We start from the raw sequence: 24,596 nt of genomic DNA on the forward strand, positions 1-24,596 counted from the left end.
ATCAGACAGAAAAATCCTGGCTGCTGGGTTTATTGAAAGGATACAGACTAGGCAAGCCTCTCTCCATTCAAGCAAGGGCATCCATTTTGTAACCACGAGTAGTATTTTAAAATACATTCATATTTTTATTTTGGATGACAGATAAAACTTTTTTTATTGAATCATGAAAGCAATGTTGTGTTTACAATGTTGTTTTACTGTAAGTTTGTAAAGGGTAATGCAATAATGACATTGTTCAGCCTCCCTGTGAACTGGCAGTGTAAAAAAAAAAAAAAGCTCAATAAATAGATAATTTAGATACATTGCAAAGGTATAAATGTCTCTACATACACAGCATGTGTTAAACTTTCACCAGGCAGCCAAGTAAATGCAGTCAGCAGGCTATAGCAAGTTTTTAGTGTCCTGAGGTCCCTTGCGGCCAGTTAGGTACTGGGAGCTGAAAGTAAGGGTAGGGACTCCACATAAGAGAGAGCACTCAGTAGTGAGGTCAGGCAGTATCCGTCCTCTCCAATGAGATACCTGAAAAATAATGGGAATATCTGTGTTTTTCATAGTCTCTCAAGCCAGTAATATTAGAGAGTGAACCTTTAAATGTTCTGTAGTGATCTCCTAACCATATCATTGCAGCCTAAACTGTGTAAATCTCTAAATGATATAAACACATTCACAAGGAGCTGCGCTGCTGAGTGAAACTTTTAAAGTTGAGAGTAAATACAAAAAATACAATTGTGTGATTATGGACACCTACCCCTCATGTATGAACTCCTCCAGCGCTGCACACTCTGACAGCAGCTGTGGCATTTGTGTTTTCAAGACTACAAATGCCAATATGGGTAACAGGTCATCTGCACCTCTGAAAAGGAATAGAGATGGCAGTGACGCCTTCAGTCACTCAAAAGAGATCCACACTGGGTGCATTCTGGGTGCCATAAAGAAGTAAGCAGAGCCACTAGAAAACTGAGCAGCACAACACAAGGAATGGGGTTCTATAAAGTTTGTGGGTGGCCAGAAGTGGCATGCAAATAGGAGATAGGACATTTTGTCAGAAGGAAGTGGGAAAAATGGTACAAGTGTGCAGAAAAAAAGAATAAAAGGATCCCATATTTGTATTATATTAGGGGAGCGTTAAAGTCATTGCCTCAAATGTATGCTGGAAAACGGGAAGCAGCTAACAAAAATACATTGCCTGCTACTATTGAAAAAAGAAAGAAAACTGCCTGGAGTTGTATAAGAAAATACAGACAGTTCCTTGGATGTCTCTTCTGTGTGAGTTAGGTTTATCTTGTGGGGAGGATGGAGTGTTGAAGAGAAATTGCGGTTATACAGTACTTATGCTTAAAATGAACAAAGGAACAATCCACTTGTGCTAACACTGGGCAAATCTGCCCTAGCACGGTAATCTATAGCAACCAGGGACAGAAAATAATGTATATGTTGAACAGGCAAATATCAAGTTACTCTGGGTTACTGCACGTATCCAAGTTTTACTCAACATGCCCACCCTTGTTTTTGTTTGTTTTTGATCTGAGGACATTTAAACCTGGTGCTATAATATGTGACCCTATTTATTTTACACTAGCAAGTTGTAGTCATCCTGTCCTGGTATTTGAAGGCTATTCCCTTAAGTATGTGTCATTATATAACTACCATTGTGAAGTGTAGTGTGCATAATTAGAAGAGAAAAAAGTATATTTATATGCCTGGGTGCCTAATCAGAGATGGCGGGGAGTGTGGGAAGAAGAGGGAGAAACAGTGAAAGTGAATTGACAGAAAACAGAATGCAGCTCTACAATGGGATTTATGTGATATAATGATGGTGGGATTATGAACATAAATTTAAAACAAAAAGAAAGAGAGGGAGGGCTAGAGGTGGAGTAAGTAAAAGGCTGCAGTGTCTGGAGAAAGAGGAAAAGGTGCCCTTAGTGTCTGGGGTCAGCCCCCAAGCTGTCCCCCGCTGTCTGAGGTCATTGTGGGGCTCCCGGTGATGCTAATTTGTCTGGAAGTTTAGATCGTTTCACCTCATTATGTGCTGACAGTTGTATGCAGAAGATGCTCCAAGATACAAAGGCTTCTGAAAGTGTCCATGTCAAGCATTTAACCCTATTTACTATAATCCAGCTTCCATGTCTGTATCAAAAATGCCACTTTTTCCACTTTCAATTTCATCAAGATTTATTATACTTTTCTGCCATACCCCTCTTACACTGCAAACCTATGAATCTAACATCATATAGGCCCACTTAGCTTTCTTAGTTACATTATACTGACCAATTATGGGTTCTGAAATCAACAGTTACTGTCTTGCAAATGCATTTAAGAATTCACTTAAATCTATGGATATCTACTTTGACTTCGGCAAAGTAACTGGCAGGGCTGCTTCCACTTTTGATTATGAACTGAGATTTGCACGTAAATAAGGTTCTGTATGAAGTTTAAAATACATAAGAGGAAAACTGAAAGTGAGCCTAATATACAAGCGTAGTTTTCAAGGTCATGTTCTTAGTGGTTCTTGAATCCCAGTAACTCTTATTTCCTGTTTTTCACCTTATTGCTATCCCCTCATTATCTGCTTTTCTTCTCACTTTCCACTTGTCATGCTTACTCCCCTCTATTCCTGGCTTCCCTTCCCTTGGGTTTGTATGCTAATTAAAGAAGACAGCCGCTCTGCTCTGTAGATCCTGCTCTGTGGAGTAACGTGGTCTCCTGTGCCCTGCATGATAGGCTATGTTCTGCTCACAACTGTCACATCATATTCATCAGACTTGTGGGAGCGTAGATGAACATCATGTACCCAGCAAGCTGCTTTATTAACAGGAGGGAAGAGACAGACAGATGGACACAAACAAGCAAAGCAGAAGAAGTAAAACATGAAACAAGAAAGACATTAAGATCTTGCTCTGTTTCCTGTGCTAATTAAGTTTTAGTTCATTGGCACCTTCATTGCAATACTTACATGGCAGAGGTGCCAGGTGTGGTACAATACTCCTCAGCACATTCACAGATTACACGCATTGTTCTCACTGGCAAACAAAAAGGAACATCAGTAAGAAAGGAAGGGACTTTCACTGCACTTGTCTTCTGGTCCACATTCAGCATGCCAACCCAAAGAAATCAACTAACTGTTCAATACACAATTTTACAGTGACAATAAGCTTCAACTATTTTCTTTGACAGGTCTGTAGAAAACAGTGGGAACATACCAAAGCTGTCCCAAATAGAAGTAACTTAAACCTGTTCTATTTGGGACAGCTTTGGTATGTTCCCACTGTTTTCTACCTTGACTCAAGGGATGAAAACATAATTTTGCCTCTTTATAGGTCCCTGGTAAGGCCTCACCTTGAGTATGCAGTGCAGTTTTGGGCTCCAGTCCTTAAGAAGGATATTAAAGGAACAGTAACACCAAAAAATGAAAGTGTTTTAAAGTAATTGAAATACAACGTACTGTGGCCCTGCACTGGTAAAACTGGGATGTTTGCTTCAGGAACACTACTATAGTTTATATAAATAAGCAGCTGTGTAGCCATGGGGGCAGCCATTGAAGCTGGAAAAAAGGAGAAAAGGCACAGGTTACATAGCAAATAACAGATAAGACACCATTGTATTCTACAGGGTTTATCTGTTAGCTGCTATATAACCTGTGCCTTTTCTCCTTTTGAATGGCTGCCAGCATGGCTACACACCAGGGTTTATATAAACTCTAGTAATGTTTCTGAAGCAAACACAAAACTTTTACCAGTGCAGGGCAGCAGTACAGTATAGTTTAATTTCTTTAAAATATATACATTTTTTGGTGTTACTGTTCCTTTAATGAGCTGGAGAGAGTGCAGAGATGTGCAACTAAACTGATAAGTGGGATGGAAGATTTAAACTATGAGATTAGACTGTCATGGTTGGGGTTGTTATCTCTGGAAGAAATGCGCTTGCGAGGGGACATGATTACTCTGTACAAATACATTAAAGGGGATTATAGGCAGATGGGGGATGTTTTTTTTCCCCATAAAAAATATCAGCACACCAGAGGCTATTGTGATACTAATATCTACAGTTAGTATTGATGTTGGTACTGTATATATAGTTTATGTATGTGAGTGTATAGTGTGTGCACTGGAGTTCACTTGGAAGGGTTGAACTTGATGGACTTTGGTCTTTTTTTCAACCAATCTTATTTATGTAACTATGTAAGTTTTGGCTCACGTCAGAATCTGACCCACTTCCTTCCATCCATGGTGGCAGGATCAATCTGGATGCAGAAAATCTCAGTTCTCCTGTCTCCTTGAGGACGCTAAAAAAACAAAGGGCCTCTCTGGTGTCCAGTGATCTTCTTTCCTTACAGTGTCCTACAGACCTGTCAGTTATTGACCTTATGTTCTGTTTTATAGTACTACATAGCAATGACCATTAATTCCAGTACTACATAAGGTCCTCCTGAGCTGGCAACACAAGAAGGTCAAAGTCTATTTCCTTACCAATACACTCCATCTTCCTTTGAGGTGTGTGGTGCAAAGGAAGATGGCCAATTTCTTCCACAGCTGCCTTATATGGTTGTTCCACTTCTTCAGGAAAAAGCTTTTGTGGGACACCAACCACAGACTGAGCATTATCTCTATATGACTTCATGGCTTGAAGCAGAGATTCTTCTCGGGCAAGAAGCACGTGCCTAAAAGAACAGAGCACATGAAGAGTATATAGGTCAGCCCAAAGCAGCGATTGTTTGTCCAGATATTGCAATATATTTAAGGTGCGCAATGTAGGTATTACTTTACTTGTCATCAGGACACCACTGTATCCTTGTCATGCTTCACTAAGGTATTTGCATGTTGATGAAGAGAAGAATAAAGTTGCTTACCTGTACAGAGCAAGCAGAGCAGGCCATATTGGAGGGAAAAAACTCTCATCTATGCACTCCACACAGACATCCTTAAAAATAGTGTTAGGTGGAAGATCCAGTAGAGAGGCAGACAGCAGCAGGTCTGTAGGGGAACAAAGCAATGTGTGATATGTATTGAAGAACAGGTTGAATATGTTCCAGGTCATACCACAAAATATTATTTTTATCTTGTTACATGCTTTTACACTCTACTCTAAAAAGAGATATTTACTCTTTAAAACAGTTTGTTTTAGCATTTATCTGGTTCAGGTTCCTCTTTGTGGTCAGGGACCCCCTTAACTTGTAACAAGGTTACACTCGAGCACTCTACAATAGTTCCAGTAACATAATATACATAATAAATGTTAGCGCCATATTGGTGCAGGCTGACAAAATTGACTTCCAGGAATATGTTAAAAAGAAAAAAAAAAATAAGATATCCATCCCAAATGCAAATTCAACTGACCTTCAGGTTTAGTCCCACTGTTCAGAGTTTTAGATCCACCTAAAGGTCCCCATACACGGGCCGATAGTAGCTGCCGATATCGGCCCCTTGGACCGAAACAAGGGGCCTGCCCGACCGATATCTGGCCTAAAATTGGCCAGATATCGATCAGCCAGGTTAGAAAATTCAGTCGGATCGGGGACCGCATCGGCTCGTTGATATGGTCCCCGAACCGACTGCCCCATTGCCGCCAATATAATTCGATCGTTTGGCCCCAGGGCTCCCTGATATTGCCCACCCGTAGGTGGGGATATCGGGTGAAGATCTCAACGTGTATGGGGACCTTAAGGGGACCTAACCTACAGTATGTGCAAATAAAGATTCCAAAGGATTGGCCAGCAAAGGAGGAACCAAAAATATGTTAAGGGGGCTAGGGTTAGGGTCCCAGTTTTCCAACTCCCAAGAAGTGAGCAGTTCTGGAGCACAGAAAATGTATTTTTTACCTTGTTAAAGGGATAGTTCACGTTTAAATAAACTTTTAATATAGTGTAGATCAGAAGTCCCCAACCTTACTTAGTTGTGAGCCACAGTCAAATGTAAAATGACTTGGGAAGCAACATAAGCATTTTAAAAGTCAAAATAAAGGGCTAAGATTGGCTATTTGGTAGCTTTTATGCAGACTATCAGCCTACAGAAGGCTTCATTTGGTAGTACATCTTGTTTTTATTAACCAAAACTTGTCATCAACCCAAGAATTCACAAATGAGCAGCTGCTTTGAGGCCACTGGGAGCAACATCCAAAAGCTTGGTGAGCGCCATGTTTTCTCACGAGCCACTGGTTGGCTATCACTGAGGTAGACAGTGGTATTCTGACACAATTTGTAATTGGCTTTTCAGTTATACAGAATTTTGTACAGCAGCTCTACAGTTTGCCATTTCAGCAGCTATCTGGTTACTAGGGTCTTATTCAAACCACTGCCTGGTTGCTAGGGTAGATGAGAGACTGGAATAGTAAAGGGTCCTAGTAGAATAATAAAAATTAACAACAATAAAATTGTAGCCTCACAGAGAAACATTTTGTTTTTGGCTGCCTGGGTCAGTAATCCCAATTTAAAAGCTGAAAAGAGGCAGAAGAGGAAGGAGATAAATAAAAATCTATAATACATAAATAACAAAGACTAATGGAAAGGTTGCAAGGAACAGGACATTCTATAACATACTAAAAGGGTTGAGAGATACAGGTGCACAAAGTGTGATTTTTGCAGTAAGTGTAAGTGTAAGGAGCACAATGTTCAAGGGGCCAGACCAAACTGTAAAGCCCTATGGGGACTCTAGTTATGCTATGGTTCTCTCCCTAGGACTATTACTAAGCTACAGCTCCCTTCAAAAATCGCTACTACAGACATGCTGATAAATGTTGTCGAGAACTGTATCAGTAACATATGGAAGTCAGTAACTTTAAATCCCTGTTTGATGCCAGTTTGGTCAACAGCTTAGTTTTATTGAAAATATGGATTTATGCTAACCCAAAGCATGCTTAATGCCTTCATTAATTTCCTATTATGGAATTTGAATTGATTCCCATTATGAACTGGAATGATTTTCCAAATTCTGTAAATCCCCTTCTCAGCCTTTTTCACTGATATAATTAGCCTTCAGCTATTCAACACAATAGAAATATAGGAATATCTCCACGCAGAAGGACTAGATTATCTTTGATATTACAGCCTTTTTAGATGTTTTATTGCTGCTAGATTACTCTTCCAAACTGTTTTATTAAAATAAATCATGTTTTAAGGCATCCTAAGGACTATAAATTGGAGCTTTCAAGCTGATTGTTTAAAGAAACAGTAAAACCAAAACATTTAAAGTAATTAAAATATAATGTGCTGTTGCCCTGCACTGGTAAATTCAGAAACTACTATAGATTATATAAATAAAGTTGCTGTGTAGCCATGAGGGCAGCCATTCACGCTAGAAAAGGGAGAAAAGGCACAGGTTACATAGCAGATAACAGATCAGCCCTGTAGAATACAATGGCAATCTACACAGCTTATCTGTTTTCTGCTATGTAACCTGTGCATTTTCTCCTTTTTTCAATTTGAATAGCTATCTCCATGGCTACACGAAGCTGGCTACCCCCATGGCTATACAGCTTTGTTTATATAACCCATAATAGGGTTTCTGAAGCAAACACACTGTTACTGTTCCTTTAAATGTCTCTTCACGAACAGCTTCAAAAGTTTTCATCATAACATACACAAGTTCAAAAGTTTTCATTATAGCCCATTCTCACTGGTTGCTTATGTTCCAACACTGCCCCCTGGTGTCTAAAAAATGTGCAATATGGTAAAATTAGGTCAGTCACAGTCCTGCGGTCACCGTTTATGAAATCCCTCTTACATAGATCTGACACTTGAAACAGTTTCCCGGATGAATTGTTTTAATTCACAGAGACAGGTTCAAGGCATGCCACAGAAAAGGGACAGCAAACCTGAGTCTCTCTGAGGCACGCTGAACTGCAACGATTTATATAGAACTGCCTTTCATTGTCTTTTTATTGAGACTAGATATTAACATATTACCTTTAGCATTATGAATCTCCTTCACAACAGCCTTAAGAAGAGCAGATGCTGTTAGACTGGCATTGCCTATAGAGTATTCTGTTGGTGAAAGACAGTGTTCCAAGTCTTCAAATGAATTCTCCCTCTCTTTGTCACATGGTCCTTTATCAATAAGCTTGTCGTTTGTGGCTTCCAAATGTTCAAACCCTTCTCCAGTGGAAAGGCTGTGCTTGACTGAGGGCTGTAAAAGACTGGGGAGACACTGTAAACTCTGTGATGATTTTAAGTGCTGAGAGTTGGAGGCAGGAGAGGGAAGAGCATCAGTGGGCAGTGACTGGTGGAAAACATCTGATGTACCATGATTATGCTCCATAGGGTCCTTAATAATAACTGGATATACCCGACTGTATATTTGGCACTGAAGATTTGTCAGCAGTTTGGAAACAGGATGGTCAGGGGTACTGTCAGAATATAAAACTGTACGTCAAATCTAGGCAGAAACACATTATAAATCATGCACTGTATAAAGATGTGTAAGTGTACCTGAGAACTTGACACATGAAGCTAGAAACAAGGTCAGTGTCAGCAGGGTTCCCCTTTATTTTCTGCTTAAAACGCTTTGGCCATTCCTGAAGGACAGAGACAAAAGTTTAAGGAACATTGGTTAAGGAAAAAAAAAGGGCATAAAAATATGTCTGGAGTTAAAATTCAGTAAAGAAAATCACAATATAGTGTCCATCAATGCGACTAATATAGACAAACCACAATACCCATAAAACAGCCCAGGACCAAAATCAAAGCTCAAAAAGAACACATTCAACTTACATGATCCTGTTCATACTCCAGGACAGCTGTGTACAGGACCCTTTGCTCCTCCATCTCTGGAGTCATGTCTGTGTTTAGAGAGAAACGTCTGGAGAAGAAAGTAAAATTCTAATTGTAAGAAAAGCCTTCTCCTATCCTTGGCACTTACATTGTCTAGGAACACATCATTTTATACAAGACATGGCAGAAGAGATGTATTTTTATATCACATCAATGGCATGACCTGCAATAAAAAGTGGCACTATACTAAAAAAAAATTGATGCCCAAAAAGCAACTTTAACTTGTAGCTCTCCAGCTGTTTAATGTGAGAATGAATCCAGCTTTAGTGTAGGTAAGCACAACAGCACTACAGGAAAGAAAGACCAACATGCCTTTACACTCCAATTTGCTTTATAGAATTAATTTGTAATACCCCACAGTATTTCTGTTACTTGTTCTGTTACTTGTTATCCATCTGATACTAGAACAGTGCTGTCCAACTTCTGCGGTGCCGAGGGCCGGAATTTCTCTAGCATACGGAGCTTCCATTTGAAGCAGCGTAGGTGGTTTTTCGCGGTGAGGGCAGTGAGGTTGTGGAATGCCCTTCCTAGAGATGTGGTAATGGCAGATTCTGTTAATGCCTTTAAGAGGGGCCTGGATGAGTTCTTGAACAATCAGAATATCCAAGGCTATTGTGATACTGATATCTACAGTTAGTATTAGTGGTTGTATATATAGTTTATGTATGTGAGTGTATAGATTGGTAGGTGTGGGTTGTGTGTGCTGGGTTTACTTGGATGGGTTGAACTTGATGGACTCTGGTCTTTTTTCAACCCTATGTAACTATGTAACTATATATATGCTGATGGTGGAGGGCTGCTAATGGAAGCCAGTTTTGACCACTCCCCCTTTTTAAACCACACCTTCTTCAAACCACAACCATTGTGTGAACAGGTGAACAATGTGGGTGATTACAGCATCCCTCCCAACTGTCCCACTTTCACCGGGACAGTCCCGATATTTATAGCCCTGCCCGCTGTCCCGGATTCATTGTTAGATTTCCTGCTTCTCAGCAATGCCATTTAATTGATGGCTGTGCCTGCTCTGCTCCGGGGAAAAAAGCCTGCCCCTTAACTCTTGAATCTCCCCTGCTACGCTCAAACTCACAGGTTTACCTTGATGTTTAATTGTCCTGGGAGGAGCATTTGTGACAAGGGTCAACTATCGGCATTGGCGTGCATTCCTCTCCTTGCTCCTGCTCACCGGGTCAGGGGCTGGGAGTGCGCTCTGTCTTTTATCAGGCAGAAGAGGCTGCTGCCTTTATTTGTGTGCTGGACAGTTATATATCTCTTACTCCTGGGAATCTCTGGCAGAGCACAGCATGCAGGGGAATAAGAAGACAGAGGTATCGCTGATCCGGTTCATAAAATATAGCAGACATTTAAAAGGGGCCCTTATAAGTTTGGGAACCTTAGGCTGGCCTTGTTATATGGCTAGAAATTCTAGTGGCACATTAATATTGTTTTGCTTTCAACTGATTAAGAATGGAAGGAAAAACATAGATTTATGTACCACTGGAATTGGCCCTGTTTATAACATTGGAAAATGCACAGAACTGTTGGCATGTCTGAAGTTGATATGCCCTTTATCAGTTTCATTCAGTAATTTTACTGGCATGTCTGGGGTTAATATGCCCTTTACCAATTTAAAGTAGTCATACTGGCACCTTTGAAGTTAATATGTCCTTTATTCTTTTTATTTAGTGATTATACTGGCACATCTGGGGCATGTAAAGTGGGTGTGGCATGTGGAGGCATGGTCACAAAGCAGGCATGGCCAAAAAAATTTGCCGCACTACCGACACCACATATTTTTTCCCTCTTTCTCTTGATGAAATGTTTGGAGGTATGTTACAGTCTGAGCCTGAAGTGTGAACACTGCAGGGGGTGAACAATGTAGAGATTAAAAGGTGTAAACAACACAGGGGATTACATTTTCAAACAATACAGGGTGATTACTGCCTGAATCTGAGGTGAAAACCATGCAGGGGGCTATTTAATCTCAGTACTGATACCATTTAAAGCTTACACAAAGGTAAACCATCAAAGCAGCCAGACAAGTGGGGGCCACACAGAGGGGGGTCGCGGGCAGCAAGTTGGACAGCACTGTACTAGAACATTAAGGTGTCTACAGAAAGCAGAGATTTACTCTATATGCCTGTTAGTTGTAGCTGCTGCCTGGGTTACATGCAATAAAAACAGCATGATGTGCTTTTATGTAAATGCCGTGCTAGGCACAAGAGAGCACCAGGGGTTGAAAAGAGGCATCCCATTAGTTTGTGTGGTCCCTTATGATTCAAATACAGGGTCCACAGATCTTAGTTGTTACTGACTGGTTGAGAAAATCATTACTCAATACAATCCTTTCAAAGCATGTAGTGGTGTAAATATGAGGGACACAGGGAGTGTGCGGGGGTTTCCAGAGCGCTGCAGTTCTGAGGGACCCCAAGCCTCTAATTATACCACTATAAGGACTATTTTGGTAAAACACATTATGTTTTCAGGGGGAACTACATTGCAGATGTTTTCCACACTGTTCACCCTTTCATAAATAGGCCCCTAATTCTTAGTTTTATGACAAGCCCTGCAAGAATGTTATACTTGATGCCCTTAGCACTGGTAAACAACACACTCCTCAAAATAATATACCTGTTAGATTCTTCTTTTAGCCTCTGTCTGCGTTCCTCTGCTTTCCTCTGAAGCTGAGTGCAGAGATAAGGAAGGTATGGTACTCAAAGAAAATGAGACAAGTTAAATGCTCTCTCTGCTGATGCCCTTCTTTCCTTTCACCTGCTATGTCAAAAGGATACAGTCTCTTCTCTGGCTTTAGCAATCACCAAATTTTCCATCATTTGTCGTTGAAGGGATAGAGTCTGTCAGTGAAATAAAACACAGTTAGACAATGCTTCATTTTAGTCTTTTTCCGAAAATCACTTTATCTGTAAAATGTCACAACATTCATTTGACCCTACTCTTTAGGTATGAATCCAGGAGTTCTGCTCTATCGCCCCTACAACAATATCCAAGCTTCTAACCCAACAAGTATTTTTATGTCTTACCCAAATCTATTTTGCGACGCTAATCCATTTACGATGTACTATTCAATCTAAAAACACAGAAAGACAGGCTTTGCAGCACAGAATCACAGAAACCTATAGAAGAGACCGTAAAGAGGCTCAGCAGTTAAAACACTGGACTCAGTTGGAAAAGTTAATGTTATGTGAAAAGTTGACACTGTGGGGAAATAACATTTTTCATATTGCAGTTATGGGTTGCTAGGGACAATATGGCAGGGAGGGCGTATCCGCTAGCATGGCCATTAGTGATGTGCGGGTCAGTAAAAACTGAACCCTCACCTGACCCTAGCCTGCAAAATCTTGCCATTACAGGACCTGCACCCAACCCATACCCATGTCTTTCTGCTCTGTTCATTACTTCTGAGAGTGCCTTAGGATCAAACGCAGGGAAACTTTGGGAGCAGAGGAAGAGTGTATTTCCCCAGTCTGACCCGCACCTAACCCACAGTGGTGGCCCAAATTTCAACCCTAACCCACCTGACCGTAGGGTAAACCTACGGGTCCTGCAGGTTGTGGGCCAGCCTGCTTATCACTTATGGCCATCCATGTAACAAGGGCTATTTAGGAGTGCAGTATCATTCCTTGCAAATTGCCAGTTTCTTGCTGAAGGCACGGGAATCACAATGTGCCAATATCTGTTGCAGGGCTGCCATTAGGGAGTACTATAGTCAGGGGCCCCATGGCAGAGGGGGACACTAATATAGAAAAGTGCTATTTGCACTTGGGGCTTGCAGCAAGTGGGTGGGGTTTGGTGTAATGGGAAGTGCCTGGGGCAGATCAGGTGTGTAGGTGTGCATGTGAGTGACATTTTTTTTCATTAGAGCTTCATTTTCCTAGTTGGCAGTGCTCACCACCCAGTGATCTAACATCCTGGGCCCTCTATTGTATGTAGGCTAAATATAATATGAAGAAAGATATATTAATGGCAAAAAGACTGTGGAATGCCACTGAAAAACAGTGGATACACTAATATCTTCACTTGGAAGAAGCAACTTGTGTTTACTCAACAGGCAACAGACTAGCCCTGTCCGCATGCACGCACACACGCACGCAAGCTATGGCACTTTCTTATGCTCCTTTCAGGAGAAAGCAACATTATAAGGTTGAGAAACCTAGACAAGGTTGGACATACCATTTTTGCAGCCTATGCTCCTACTCAGGAGCTCTGCACATAGGGTGGCCCTGGCTAAGCCACTTATTTTGTTTATAATATAGCCAAGGAACTTGTTATCCGGAAACCAGTTATCCAGAATGCTCCAAATTCCGGGAAGGTCATATCCAATAGACTCTATTATAATCACATAATTCAAATTTTAAAAATAATTTCCTTTTTCTCTGTAATAATAAACAGGACTTTGTACTTTATCACAACTAAGACATAATTATTCCCTATTGGAAGCAAAACAATCCTATTCTGCTTATTTCATGTTTAAATACTTTTTCAGTAGACTTAAGGTATTGAGATCTAAATTACGGAAAGACCCCTCATCTTGAAAACACCCAGTTCCCGAGCATCCTTGATAACAGGTCCCATACCTGTAGGGAAGGGACCAAGAACTGATCCAGCCCATAGGCTCAGTGCTGTATTTTTCGGTCACTAAAGCTGATGTAAAAGGAACGTTCACGACAGGGCAGAAAAGTGTGACTGATTCTCATCAAGTATAACAGATAGAAGCAGATGTAGGCCACTGGTCATATTGAACTACCTGGTCAGATTCTATGAGGAGATAAGTAGTAAAAGCATGAAAGGGTTTGATTTAATACCTGTATTAAATGCTATTTTAACCATCACCTTTAATACTGTATCACAAAACTGACTGATATTTAAAATTAGTAGTGCTCCTTTTAAAAAAAGTTAACTTTTAGTATGTTATAATCTCCTATTATTAGCAACTTTTCAATAGGTCTTTATTTTTTTTATCTGACATAATTTTTTAATTATCTATCTTTATTCTTTCCTGCTTTCAAATGGGGTCAGTGCCAGTCTAAAGACTATTCTGTGGGCTACAATTTTATTTTCACTTTTACTTTTATTAGTTATCTTTCTGTCCAGGCAATCACGTTCCTTCTTCGGTCTCCGTGCAGGAAGGATCGCTCGTCTTCATTAACCCCTGACAGGTGCAGTTTTCTCCTAAAAGGAGCACCGGCCAGGGATTTCAGGTAAAAGATTACAATCACTGGGGTGTGCCCAACAGTTGGCACCTCCCAGTGATATTTACCTTTCCTTCTCCTTTAAAATGGTTTTACTCCGCTGTTATTGGCACTTGTTGCCTTGTTTTACACCCACTTTCAACAGCAAGATGGTATTGGCCAAACCAAAATAACATCAGTCACATTTTGTTGACCTGCTAGTGGTCCCTTCATATACCAGTTTCCCTACATAGTTACAGGGACTACCAGTGTTGCTCCTGAAAAACATCCTGCTCAAGAACAAGCTGTATAATATAACTGTACCAAGAGACAAAAATATTCCTACAATTAAATGCTAGCTAACACTCTATTGCCCAGTTTAGCACAGAACATTTTTTGTGCCACATCACAATCACTACAAAACAAATAAGGCCAATTTGTGGGGAAATCATTAAGTATATATTGCATACTGCCAACATAAACCAGTGCAGGGATATCCTCTAGTGGCCAAAAAGGAGAAATTACCATTAAATATATATTCCTGCACAAATGCTTAAGTTTAAAAAAAATTCTCTTTATTTCAACCCAATAAAAGCCTCTTAAACCCTGTATACAAAGCCGTTTCAAACGTTTCATGCTTACCCAGCACTTAATCATAGGCTCCAAAGGAGAAAAATTCACATTCAATTATAAATAGGATGCAGGTCACACCCCTAAGTATTTAAAACCACAGTTAACCATATCAAGTAAGACTGAGATTCAATCAGGAGTTTGTGAAAAATTCACATTACAGGGTTAGTCATAGTATTCATAAAATACTTAAGTATAAGGTAAATAATTACACAGATAAAAAGTACTTAAATACTTATTGCTCACACAAAACAAGTCACATCAAAAGTAAAATTCATACCCAAAAGGTATGCGTGTACAGTATGTAAGTAAAAAATCCAAAAGACTTCTCACTTATGTACAAGGGTAAGTGTATCTCCCCCTCATGTCCCAATGTTTATTCATTCTATTGCTTGTACTGAAAATAACTTTTTATCACTTATGTTACATTCTGCAAAATGTCTAGTGATATTGCTTTTATGTGAGTATTTATTATTACCAATTTGATTAATGTGTTCCCTAATCCTATCCTTTAGAGCTCGCGTTGAACATCCAACATATTATATTTTACACTTCTGGCAGGTTACAAAATAGACCACTGCTGTGCTATTGCAATTATTGAATCCTTGTATTTTGTAACTTTTATTTGTAACTAATGATCGAAAGTCCCTTGAGACCTCCTGATGTTCACAGGTAACACAGCGCTGGCTACCACATTTGTTGCAGCCTTTTGTATCTAAAAAAATATTCATGTTCAATGATCTTTTTTGTATATAGTTACAGTATTTTCTATCTTTTTCTCTACAGCCTCTGTCTCTAAAACAGTTCTTCGTGTCCTCAGCTAGATTCATATATTCTCTATCAGTGGAACAGTTTCTTCTCAATCGAAGGAACCGTCCTACCGGTATACCACCAATAAGGTTTCTTGGGGGGTTGCATAAGCGGGCATGCACTAATGTATTGCCACTACATGGCATATGATAAATCATGTAGTCTATACCTTTGTTATAGCCAACAATTTTCAAAGTCCAAAAACTCAATCTCTCTATATGAGAATTTGTCTGCGAAATGTAAATTAAAATCATTATTAATTCCACCCTGCCAAACACATAACCAATCATCGATATAACATAATATATACGATTAAATGAGTTTTTACATCTGCAGAGATGTGGGACTCCTCCCACCAGCCCATGAATAGGTTGGCGAAGGAAGGAGTGAATTTCGCCCCCATAGCAGTCCCACATCTCTGCAGATACAACTAAGAATCTAGTGTGGCCCACCCAATATTCATCCTGCCATTGGACCTTAGTTTTTGCAAGACAATGCCGTATCGTGTACATAGCTCACCAGTCTTAGAACTAGAGGCTGAAGAAGTGCAACTCAGAAAGGTGTTCATTGAGTGATAACTGGATATTTAGGGATGAGAAAATCTCTCTCTAGGCTACTGATTAAGTTTTTCTCTAGGGCATCGTGTTGACAGCTCCTTCAATAAATCTTTCGTAGGATCCAGGTTTAACAATAAGATTTTAGATCCCTAAGTTGTTTTAAAGCTTCCCCTCTATACGAGTCCATCACAATCGCTGTTTTACTGCAAAATGCAGAAATATAAAAGGCAATAAACACTTACAAGTGCAATGTCTCTCTGATATATTATGTGCCAGCCTAATAAAACTCTCTCTGTGGGACTCTGACAGTGTGTCTAACCTCTGAGACACTGACCTGATCACCCCCCTCCCTTTGTCACTTGCCAGTGAAGTTTTCGCTGCTGCTTGTCTGGGGTTCAGTCTGGCGAGTCGGACCTCATATGCAGCCTTTAGCTTCTGATTTTGGATGGAAGCCTCTTCCAGGGGAGTTAGCTCTCTACAAATGAAATATTCACCCACACATATTACATGTAGCCAAACCCACAGAAATTAATTGGTTACTGTAAATAAAATAAATAGAGGGGGAAAATAGAGGGGAAAATTTACTTTTTGCCTCTTTGAACTTCAGCTGCCAGCAGCATTTGGAAAATCTCTGGTGGTGGAAAAGAGCTTAGCTTCTGCGTCTCATCAGAGCAGGTCCTGCGGTGACTCGAAGAAGGAGAGATGGAGGAGAGAGAAGACAATCTAGAGGTAGCACTGGCAGCACTGGAAGCGTGAGGGAAAGAAAGATGATGGACATCTGTACGGAGAGTCAGTGGGCAATGCACTCCAGCTTGGCCTAAACAAAAGCAATGTTAAAAGAAAAACATAAATCACTTAAAATGTAAGCTCTACAAGGCAGGGACTTCCCTCCTAGTACGTCTCCTATCACATGGCATTTAATCTTTGTATATTTATACTAATTAATGTATTTATTATAATGCTTTCTTCCCTATGTGTACTTTTATACATTGTAAAATTATACAGCGGTGCATACCGTTAGACATAAGTTAGACATACATACATACATACAAACATATGTACAAACATACACAAGGCAACATTCTGAATGAAGTCATAAAAATCACAAGACTGACGTGTCTTTACCTGTTTCCAGCAACAACAGTGGTTTTGCTATAGGTGTTTCATAAAGGCAATTCTGGAGAATAAAACCACAGCCCATTCTCATTTGGGAAGGTAAGCTATAATGTCATTGAGCAAAATTCATAGACAAAGAAAAAATGCTATTTAGTGATACAAGTGATCCCGGTGGGTCCGGGTGCTCAAGTCCCAGACCTTCAGCTTCGGGAGTCAACTGGAAATGCAAACTGAACACACAGGCTGGCACTCCGGACTCAATAGTATAGAAGTTCAAAACAGCTCAAATTATGTTAAAAGCATTTTTAATTTATTGAATCCATAAAGAGACAAAGCCTTATGCGTTTTGTACCATAGAGGGTACTTATAGGCTAAATGCTAAAAACTTAGCCTATGATTAAGTGATCGCTATAGTATGAAACGCGTAAGGCTTTGTCTATATATGGATTCAATAAACTAAAAATGCTTTTAACATAATTTGAGCTGCTATACTATTGAGTGATCTGGAGTGTCAGCCTGAGTGTCCAGTTTGTACTTCCATAATGTCATTGAGCATGTATTTCTCTTGAGACACTCAACACAAGTAATACATTAGCACTGGGGTTTGCCACAGACAATTTCCTATGGGGAGCAGCTGCTAGTGGGTAAGGGCAAAGATGTGGCAATGGGAAAAACATCAGTTGCAAAATAAATACTACATTTGCTATTCTTGGTGTTGAGAAATTATTGTGTCATTCCTGTCTGGTTGATTACCGAGCATTACTTGGCTTCCTATTTTACTCTGTTATTTAATCATAGACCCCTGTGAGATAGTAATATAACCAAGTATTTAATCAAACTTAGGTATTGAATTATTATGATTCACTGCTAGATATGCCATTCTCTTTTCTCTGATCTCTACCTTTTCCAGTAGTTTATTTTCCAAAGGTATTAATTACTGCCTCCACTTAAAAACACCAATCCCCCCTAGCTCTTAATGTATGATTAAAGGAGAAGGAAAGTTATTGGCAGCAAAATGCCAAAATGGATTCCCCACATTAGTGCCACCTAGAATGCTATATTTATTCTGCAGAATGCAGCCCTAGAAGCTTTCTCTTTTTGTTTAAGATTGCAGCTGCTATTTTAGCTTGGTCTTCATAGCTTTCTGCTTGCAGTGTAGCCATTATAGCTCACATCACACATTCCTAAGGGAGGGGGGAGTAAGTTTTATGAATTCTTATGGGAGAGGGGAGCAGGAGAGGGGAGAGAACTGTGCAGACTCTGGCCCCAGGAATGAAGGATTTTTCTGAGTGGGGAGGTCAGATACCCTAAGAACATGTTTGCAAAAAAGGAGACAAGAAATCTTGTGTTTCTTTTGATAGAGGATAGAGTGCAGCTTTTCTGTGAGTGCTTAAAGGACAATGAAAGGTTAATATAAATTAAAAGTAATTCTAAAGGCATTCTTTTTAAGTACTTACTGCATATCTAAATTCCCAGATCCCTGCTTGCTTCTCTGAGATATGGTGCTGGCAGCCTACAGCAGTGTGAAGACTACAGTGACATCACTGAAATCTCTCTTCTCTTCCTGTAGGCTGCCAGCGGCAGCCTTCCTATTCTCTGAGCATGTGTGTAACTTGATCCTGTCTGCTGTTCTGAGCTACACATGCCCACCAGCCAATCAGAAGCAGATCTGCCAGGGGGAGGGGGGGGAATGAAACACATGTGCAGTATGAAGCAAGGAGGGAAAGGAAGGGAGAATACCTTTTTAGAGATGGCTGCCTGTTCTAGAAAATGTGAAGTAAGTGTGACTGAGTAAATATTTGATTAGGTGAGCCAAAAGTGTGGCGTTTTACTAAACAATAGGAGGACTATTGGGCAGTATGCTTTTTAAATTTTGACTGGCATTCTCCTTTAAGGCTGTATTTACATAGACCTTTCTGATAAAGCTTACTTTATTTTAAAGTACGCTCACTCTGTTTTAGTATGCAAGACCTTATTATAAAGGAGTTTCTCAACTGTTTTCTAAAAGGGAATTTATTTTTGGCCAGTGTCATAATATATGTGCTTATCTTCCCTGCCCCACACATTCACTACTGTCAGGAAATAAGGAAATACTAAGTAGCCTGTGTAGGTTATAATACCAATTCAGTATTATGGATATTTTTTCTGTATCAGACACATACAGAGGATATTTTAGGGTTCTTACAAAGGGCTATAACTTCTCGCATCAACATTAAAGGGGCAGTTTGGGGAGTAACACAAACATGAAAAACGTTCCTGGGGGTTGAAATGAGAGCTATAATTGGCTATTTGATAGCCCCTATCTCGACTGGAAGCCTATAGAAGGTTCTGTTTGGCAATTACACTGGGTTTTTATGCAATCAAAACTTGCCAGAAATTCAAAAATAAGCACCTGCTTTGAGGCCACTGGGAGCAACATCGAAAGGGTTGGCAAGCGACATGTTGCTCACAAACCACTGGTTGGGGGTCACTGCCCTAAACAATTCCTGCAAGCCTATTCAAAGCAATCTTGCAGTTGGTCTTTGTGAGATTTTCTTTGTAATTCTTGTTTTTTTTATTTCTTATACAGGTATAGGACCCCTTATTCAGAATGCTCGGGACCAAGGGTATTCCGGATAAGGGGTCTTTCCGTAATTTGGATCTCCACACCTTAAGTCTCCTAAAAAATCAATAAAAAAATAATTAAACCCAATAGGATTGTTTTGCATGCAATAAGGATTATTTATATCTTAGTTGAGATCAATTACAAGGTACTGTTTTATTACTACAGAGAAAAAGGAAATCAGTTTTAAAATTATGAATTATTTGATTAAAATGGAGTCTATGGGAGACAGGCTTTCCGTAATTTGGAGCTTTATGGATAATGTGTTCCGGATAAGGGATCCCATACCTGTACTTGTATTTAGGCCCTCTACTAATCATCTTCAATCGGACTTCTAAGCTGCTGCTTGGTTAAGAGGGAAATGTGGCAGCTATATAATTAAAAAATAAAAAGTAAAAAATAATGGCATAATGTCAACAATATCACTGTATGTCATACAAAAACTGAAACAGCCCTTTACCATTTGCATGAGACATTTTGTGTCCCCAGTAGCAGCTGCTTTGGATACCCGATGAGGCCACAAATGCACTCCCATGCTAATGGCCTTTGATTCACTTGGAAGCAGAGCAATGATTAGTCAGGATGTCTTAATGTAATGTTGATTTTTCTTATTATACACATATAAAGTAGTTTATTAGCAAATAAGAGGGAAGGGGTGGGCAGAGGACAAGTTCTGTAAATGTGCTGCATTAGCTTTAGGTTTGCCAAGTTATGTGACAGCACATCAGCCCCTGTAGATATACTGGTTGCTCTTTCTTAACAACCACTGATCTCCAGTTTGAAAATAGCACAGCTTGCATGCAAATGAAAACATTCCCTGCAGCTCCTTATAGACTATTGCCCAGCTTTGTACAACGAGTTTAATGGTTAAATTATTAAGAGCAAAGTTGACATAATTTATCAAAATGTAAAAAATTATGGTACACTGCCTTCTGCAAACAACAAGAGTATATTTATTTAGCTCATACAAACAAAACAATTGAGTTCAACACAAATGTTGATGAAGAATAAGAATAACCTTATGCAGTTGTCATATACAGATAAACCCAGTATTATATGAAACAAAACACACTTCAACAAACAGAACAGTCTAATGCAGTGATCCCCAACCAGTGGCTCGGTGGGTAACATGTTGCTCACCAACCCCTTGGATGTTGCTCTCAGTGCCCCCAAACCAGGTAGTTCTTTTTGATTTCCTGACTTGGTGGCAAGTTTTGGTTGAATAAAAACAAAATTTACTACCAAATAAAGCCTCTTGTAAGCTGATAGTGTGCACAAACGCTACCTAATAGCCAATCACGGACCTTATTTGGCACCTCCATGAACTTTTATGATGCTTGTGTTGCTCTCCAAGTCTTTTTACATTTGACTGTGGCTCACAAGTAAGAAAGGTTGGAGATTCCTAGTCTAATGTACGTGTTCAGGCCACACAATAAAATATCACTGTATGCAAGGTATCCAACCCAACACATAATTTCAGATAAGAATTATCATTGCACAATTAACTCTGTATATGCCATTTCTTTTACAATATGTTGCAGGGCAATAAAAAAATTTAAAATGCAAATCAAAGTCTTGTTAAAGAAAAGCATACTCACCCAACCTTTCTGCTGTGGTGCATGCCCTCTCCAGACACTGTTCTGCCAGCTTTAGCATCTTTTGGCAATCTAAACTCAGTGAGCCACTGCCAGCTTCCAGGAGAAAACAAAAAACTCATGTTTTATGCAGTTCAACTGGTTTATCAGGTTTCCATCCCTAAACTGATACATTTGTACATTTATGGGTTGTAACACAATATATATATTAGGTCATTCTCTAGCAATTACATTTTCCCACATGTTCCTTTTCAGATATGAGTTACCTGTACATTGTTATAAAAACAATAGGCATCCATTGTGTTGACAACAAATGAAGGAAGACGCATTAGAGAGTTCTGACCATCAGGGTCGGACTGGGCCACCGGGAAAAATCCCGGTGGGCCCCGGCCCTAGTGGGCCCCAGCGGCCCAGTCCGACCTTTGCCGGCACTCCCCCTACTGACTGTTCCTCCCCGACGCGTTCAATTTATACACGCTCGGGGAGGATGTCAGGCGGGGGCCCTGCGGAGGGGTTAGGGGGGCCCCTGGGGGGGGGTTAGGGGACGCGGCTGGGGCACCTGCAGGGCCCCTGGGGCGGGAGCCCCGGTGGGCCCTGCACCCCCCAGTCCGACCCTGCTGACCATGGAGTGCAGACCTCTCACAACTGATGCACATTACAGTGAGGGAGCAAAATGAGTTCAGCTAAAGATGTTCCAATAACTTAATAAATTCAGATTGTCTGTTCTGAACAAAAGTCAACACACTCAGATATCATCTTTGAACTGGAAAAACAGGAATCAGTCAAGAGCACTGTTAAATTCTTTCACAGGAATCAGGCACACTGCTGTGTACTGCAGAATATTCATTTAGCACTTTAAATTGACAGTGTACTGTCTTTTTCAACACTGGTTCAAAGATTAGGGCATGTACTTAACATACTTTTTGCCTGCTGTTTTAATCACAGAAATTATCGGTTAGATTATTTGTTATCTGATAGATTTATATCTTTCAGCTGGGAACAGCAATTACAGGATATCCTACCATTCTGTTCGGCCTCTTCCAGAAGACACTGGGAAATATAATTTACACTTCTTATGTACTCCACATAGGCTTCCTGAGTAGCAAAAAGAAAAATAAATAAACCAGTGATAACCTTAATAATCACAGCACAAGGAAAAGAAGAGAAAAAACGTTTTTTTCCAGTAATGGGGATTATGACTACAAAAAACACTGTGATGCAAAGTAATGTGTATACTGCACAAAATAAACTTATTGCCCTACAACTGGCAATGTTACAACCACACCAAGCATGACATGAAGTGGATGCCAACTGTTTGGTCCAAATATGGCTGACCCTTGAATTAGCCCACAAACGGCGAATTCAATTTGTTAGACAACAGTACAAAATGGTGATTTCAAATGCTTTGTTTGGAAATTCTGAGTAGTTGTACAAAAATCCAGACTGATCAACTGTCTAAGCAGACACCCCTTTGTCTCTTGCTCTGCCTACTGGCAAGACATCAAGTGAGAAAAAAAACTGCTTAGTAAAAAAAAGTGGAGATTTTTTCAAAACCAGCAAATGTCTAAATTGACATCCAGTGGTTGGTACAATGTATCAAGGAAAAGCAGCCCAATGGAAATATGTGTTGCCATGATTTCTGGAAATCCCCGCAATACAGATGGGGGAAACAATACTAATTTGGCTGAATAATGCGCCTAGAAAGTGTTATGCTACCAACACCAGGAGGGAGCTCCTGGTGCCAGCAGCAATTACTGGATTCTAAGGCTAATGCCACATGTAGCACAAGAATACCCTCCATACGCTCAAAAAATGCCCCTACCTGTGCCTGCACCTGAATGAATGGAATACGCTCGAGTGAAGGCACATGTAGCCGACATCCACCAAAAAACGCAAGACTTCATATTTTCAGCGGATATCGGCTACATGTGCCTGCACCTCAGCGTATTCCATTCATTCAGGTGCAGGCACAGGTAGGGGCATTTTTGAGCGTTTGGAGCGTATTGTCGGCAAGTGTTTTTCGGCTTGCTATATGCAATTAGTGTAGTGATTAGTGATCTTTGGCAGTGAAACTATGGCTAGTACACCAATGGGGGCCTGCTTCCAAGCAGGCTTGAACCAAAAATGTCCAAAGACCATAGTAGCAGGATGATATTGATTTATTCCTAGATTTTTTTTTGTAAACCACCTTCTCTTCATACTAAACAGTAATGTCACAAAATGCACCGAAAGTGGCACATTAAAGTCATGGTGATAGATGACAGGTGTCAGCCTTACCAATTCCGTGCAGCAGAAAAGTCATTGGTTCCCCATGCAGTGTATTAAAATGACAGCCCAAGTATCAGCAAATACTCTGCATGGAAAAGCCCATGGCAAGACAAGAGGCATTCTAGCACATAACCTAAAAGGACACTAAATAGGAGCTGGAGGAATACATAGTCGTCAGTGGCACTACACACGGTTAGAAAACGAAGTTGTCATCTTTATCCCCCAGATCTCCTTAAGCCTCCTGTCATTATGCTCCATGATCGCAACTATTTCTCCCCCTAACACTTTCCGCTTTTCCGTCTCACCCGCTGCACGTTCCCAGTGTCCAGTTGAATTGCTCGGTTCGCCAGCTTCATGGCTCTCTGAAGAGGCCGCAAAGCGACATCCCCAACGGAGGAAGCCATCAGCGTTTCAAAAAACAAAACATATATTAGATATCTCCCGGAACTGGCTTCTCCCAGAGCACAATTCACCCGGTGTGTATACAGAACACACCTACCCGGAAACAATTAGCGAGCGCACACACTGGCAATGTCACAGCGCCCCCTCCTGGGCATGTCAGTAACACAAAGTGGCGCATATATAAGAGTGTAGCCACAGGTGTTAATAGTTACTGTTGGTTTATTGCTCTTGTAGCGTGTATTACGTATATTGTACGTATATTTTGTTAGAAATTAACATGTATTGGCATAATGTAGCAGGTAAAATGCAGCTTTTCCCACTTGTTGCCAATGTGTATAGCAGCTGGCTTAAATGTGATTTGTCTGTCATAGTTAAGGTTACCACCTTTTCTGGAAAAATTGCTAGCCTTACTATATTTTTTAACTGTTTCTCCCTATTAATAACAATGGGCTTAAGAATAGTTTTTACCAGTCAAGTGGCATCCTTATTCACACTGCACATGGGGCAGATTTCCACCAGACAATGCCTACCCTATTACACATTGACAGCATGGCCAGAACTAGGGGTAGGCAGTAGTAGAGCTGCCAAGGACGCAGCTGCTGGAGGGCGCAATAAAGGAAAAAAATGACTCGGTGTTCACTGATTCTTCTCCTGCCCACCCTATCTTGT

General features: G+C 40.3%; 1 protein-coding gene across 1 annotated transcript; it reads right to left on the reverse strand.

Annotated features, from left to right (window-relative positions):
- Positions 1 to 104: 104 nt before the first annotated feature.
- vps9d1 (VPS9 domain containing 1) lies at positions 105 to 24,032 on the reverse strand. Its single transcript, NM_001079393.1, is given in 15 exon segments — positions 105 to 519; positions 749 to 853; positions 2,954 to 3,020; positions 4,467 to 4,657; positions 4,847 to 4,970; positions 7,898 to 8,337; positions 8,420 to 8,505; positions 8,702 to 8,789; positions 11,390 to 11,442; positions 11,551 to 11,613; positions 16,308 to 16,419; positions 16,530 to 16,761; positions 21,261 to 21,353; positions 22,280 to 22,352; positions 23,831 to 24,032. Coding segments are annotated over 15 exon segments (1,923 nt in total). The 5' UTR covers positions 23,930 to 24,032; the 3' UTR covers positions 105 to 422.
- Between the last annotated feature and the right edge of the window lie 564 nt (positions 24,033 to 24,596).

The sequence above is a fragment of the Xenopus tropicalis genome, chromosome 4 (assembly GCF_000004195.4).
Source record: "Xenopus tropicalis strain Nigerian chromosome 4, UCB_Xtro_10.0, whole genome shotgun sequence".
NCBI lineage: Eukaryota > Metazoa > Chordata > Amphibia > Anura > Pipidae > Xenopus > Xenopus tropicalis.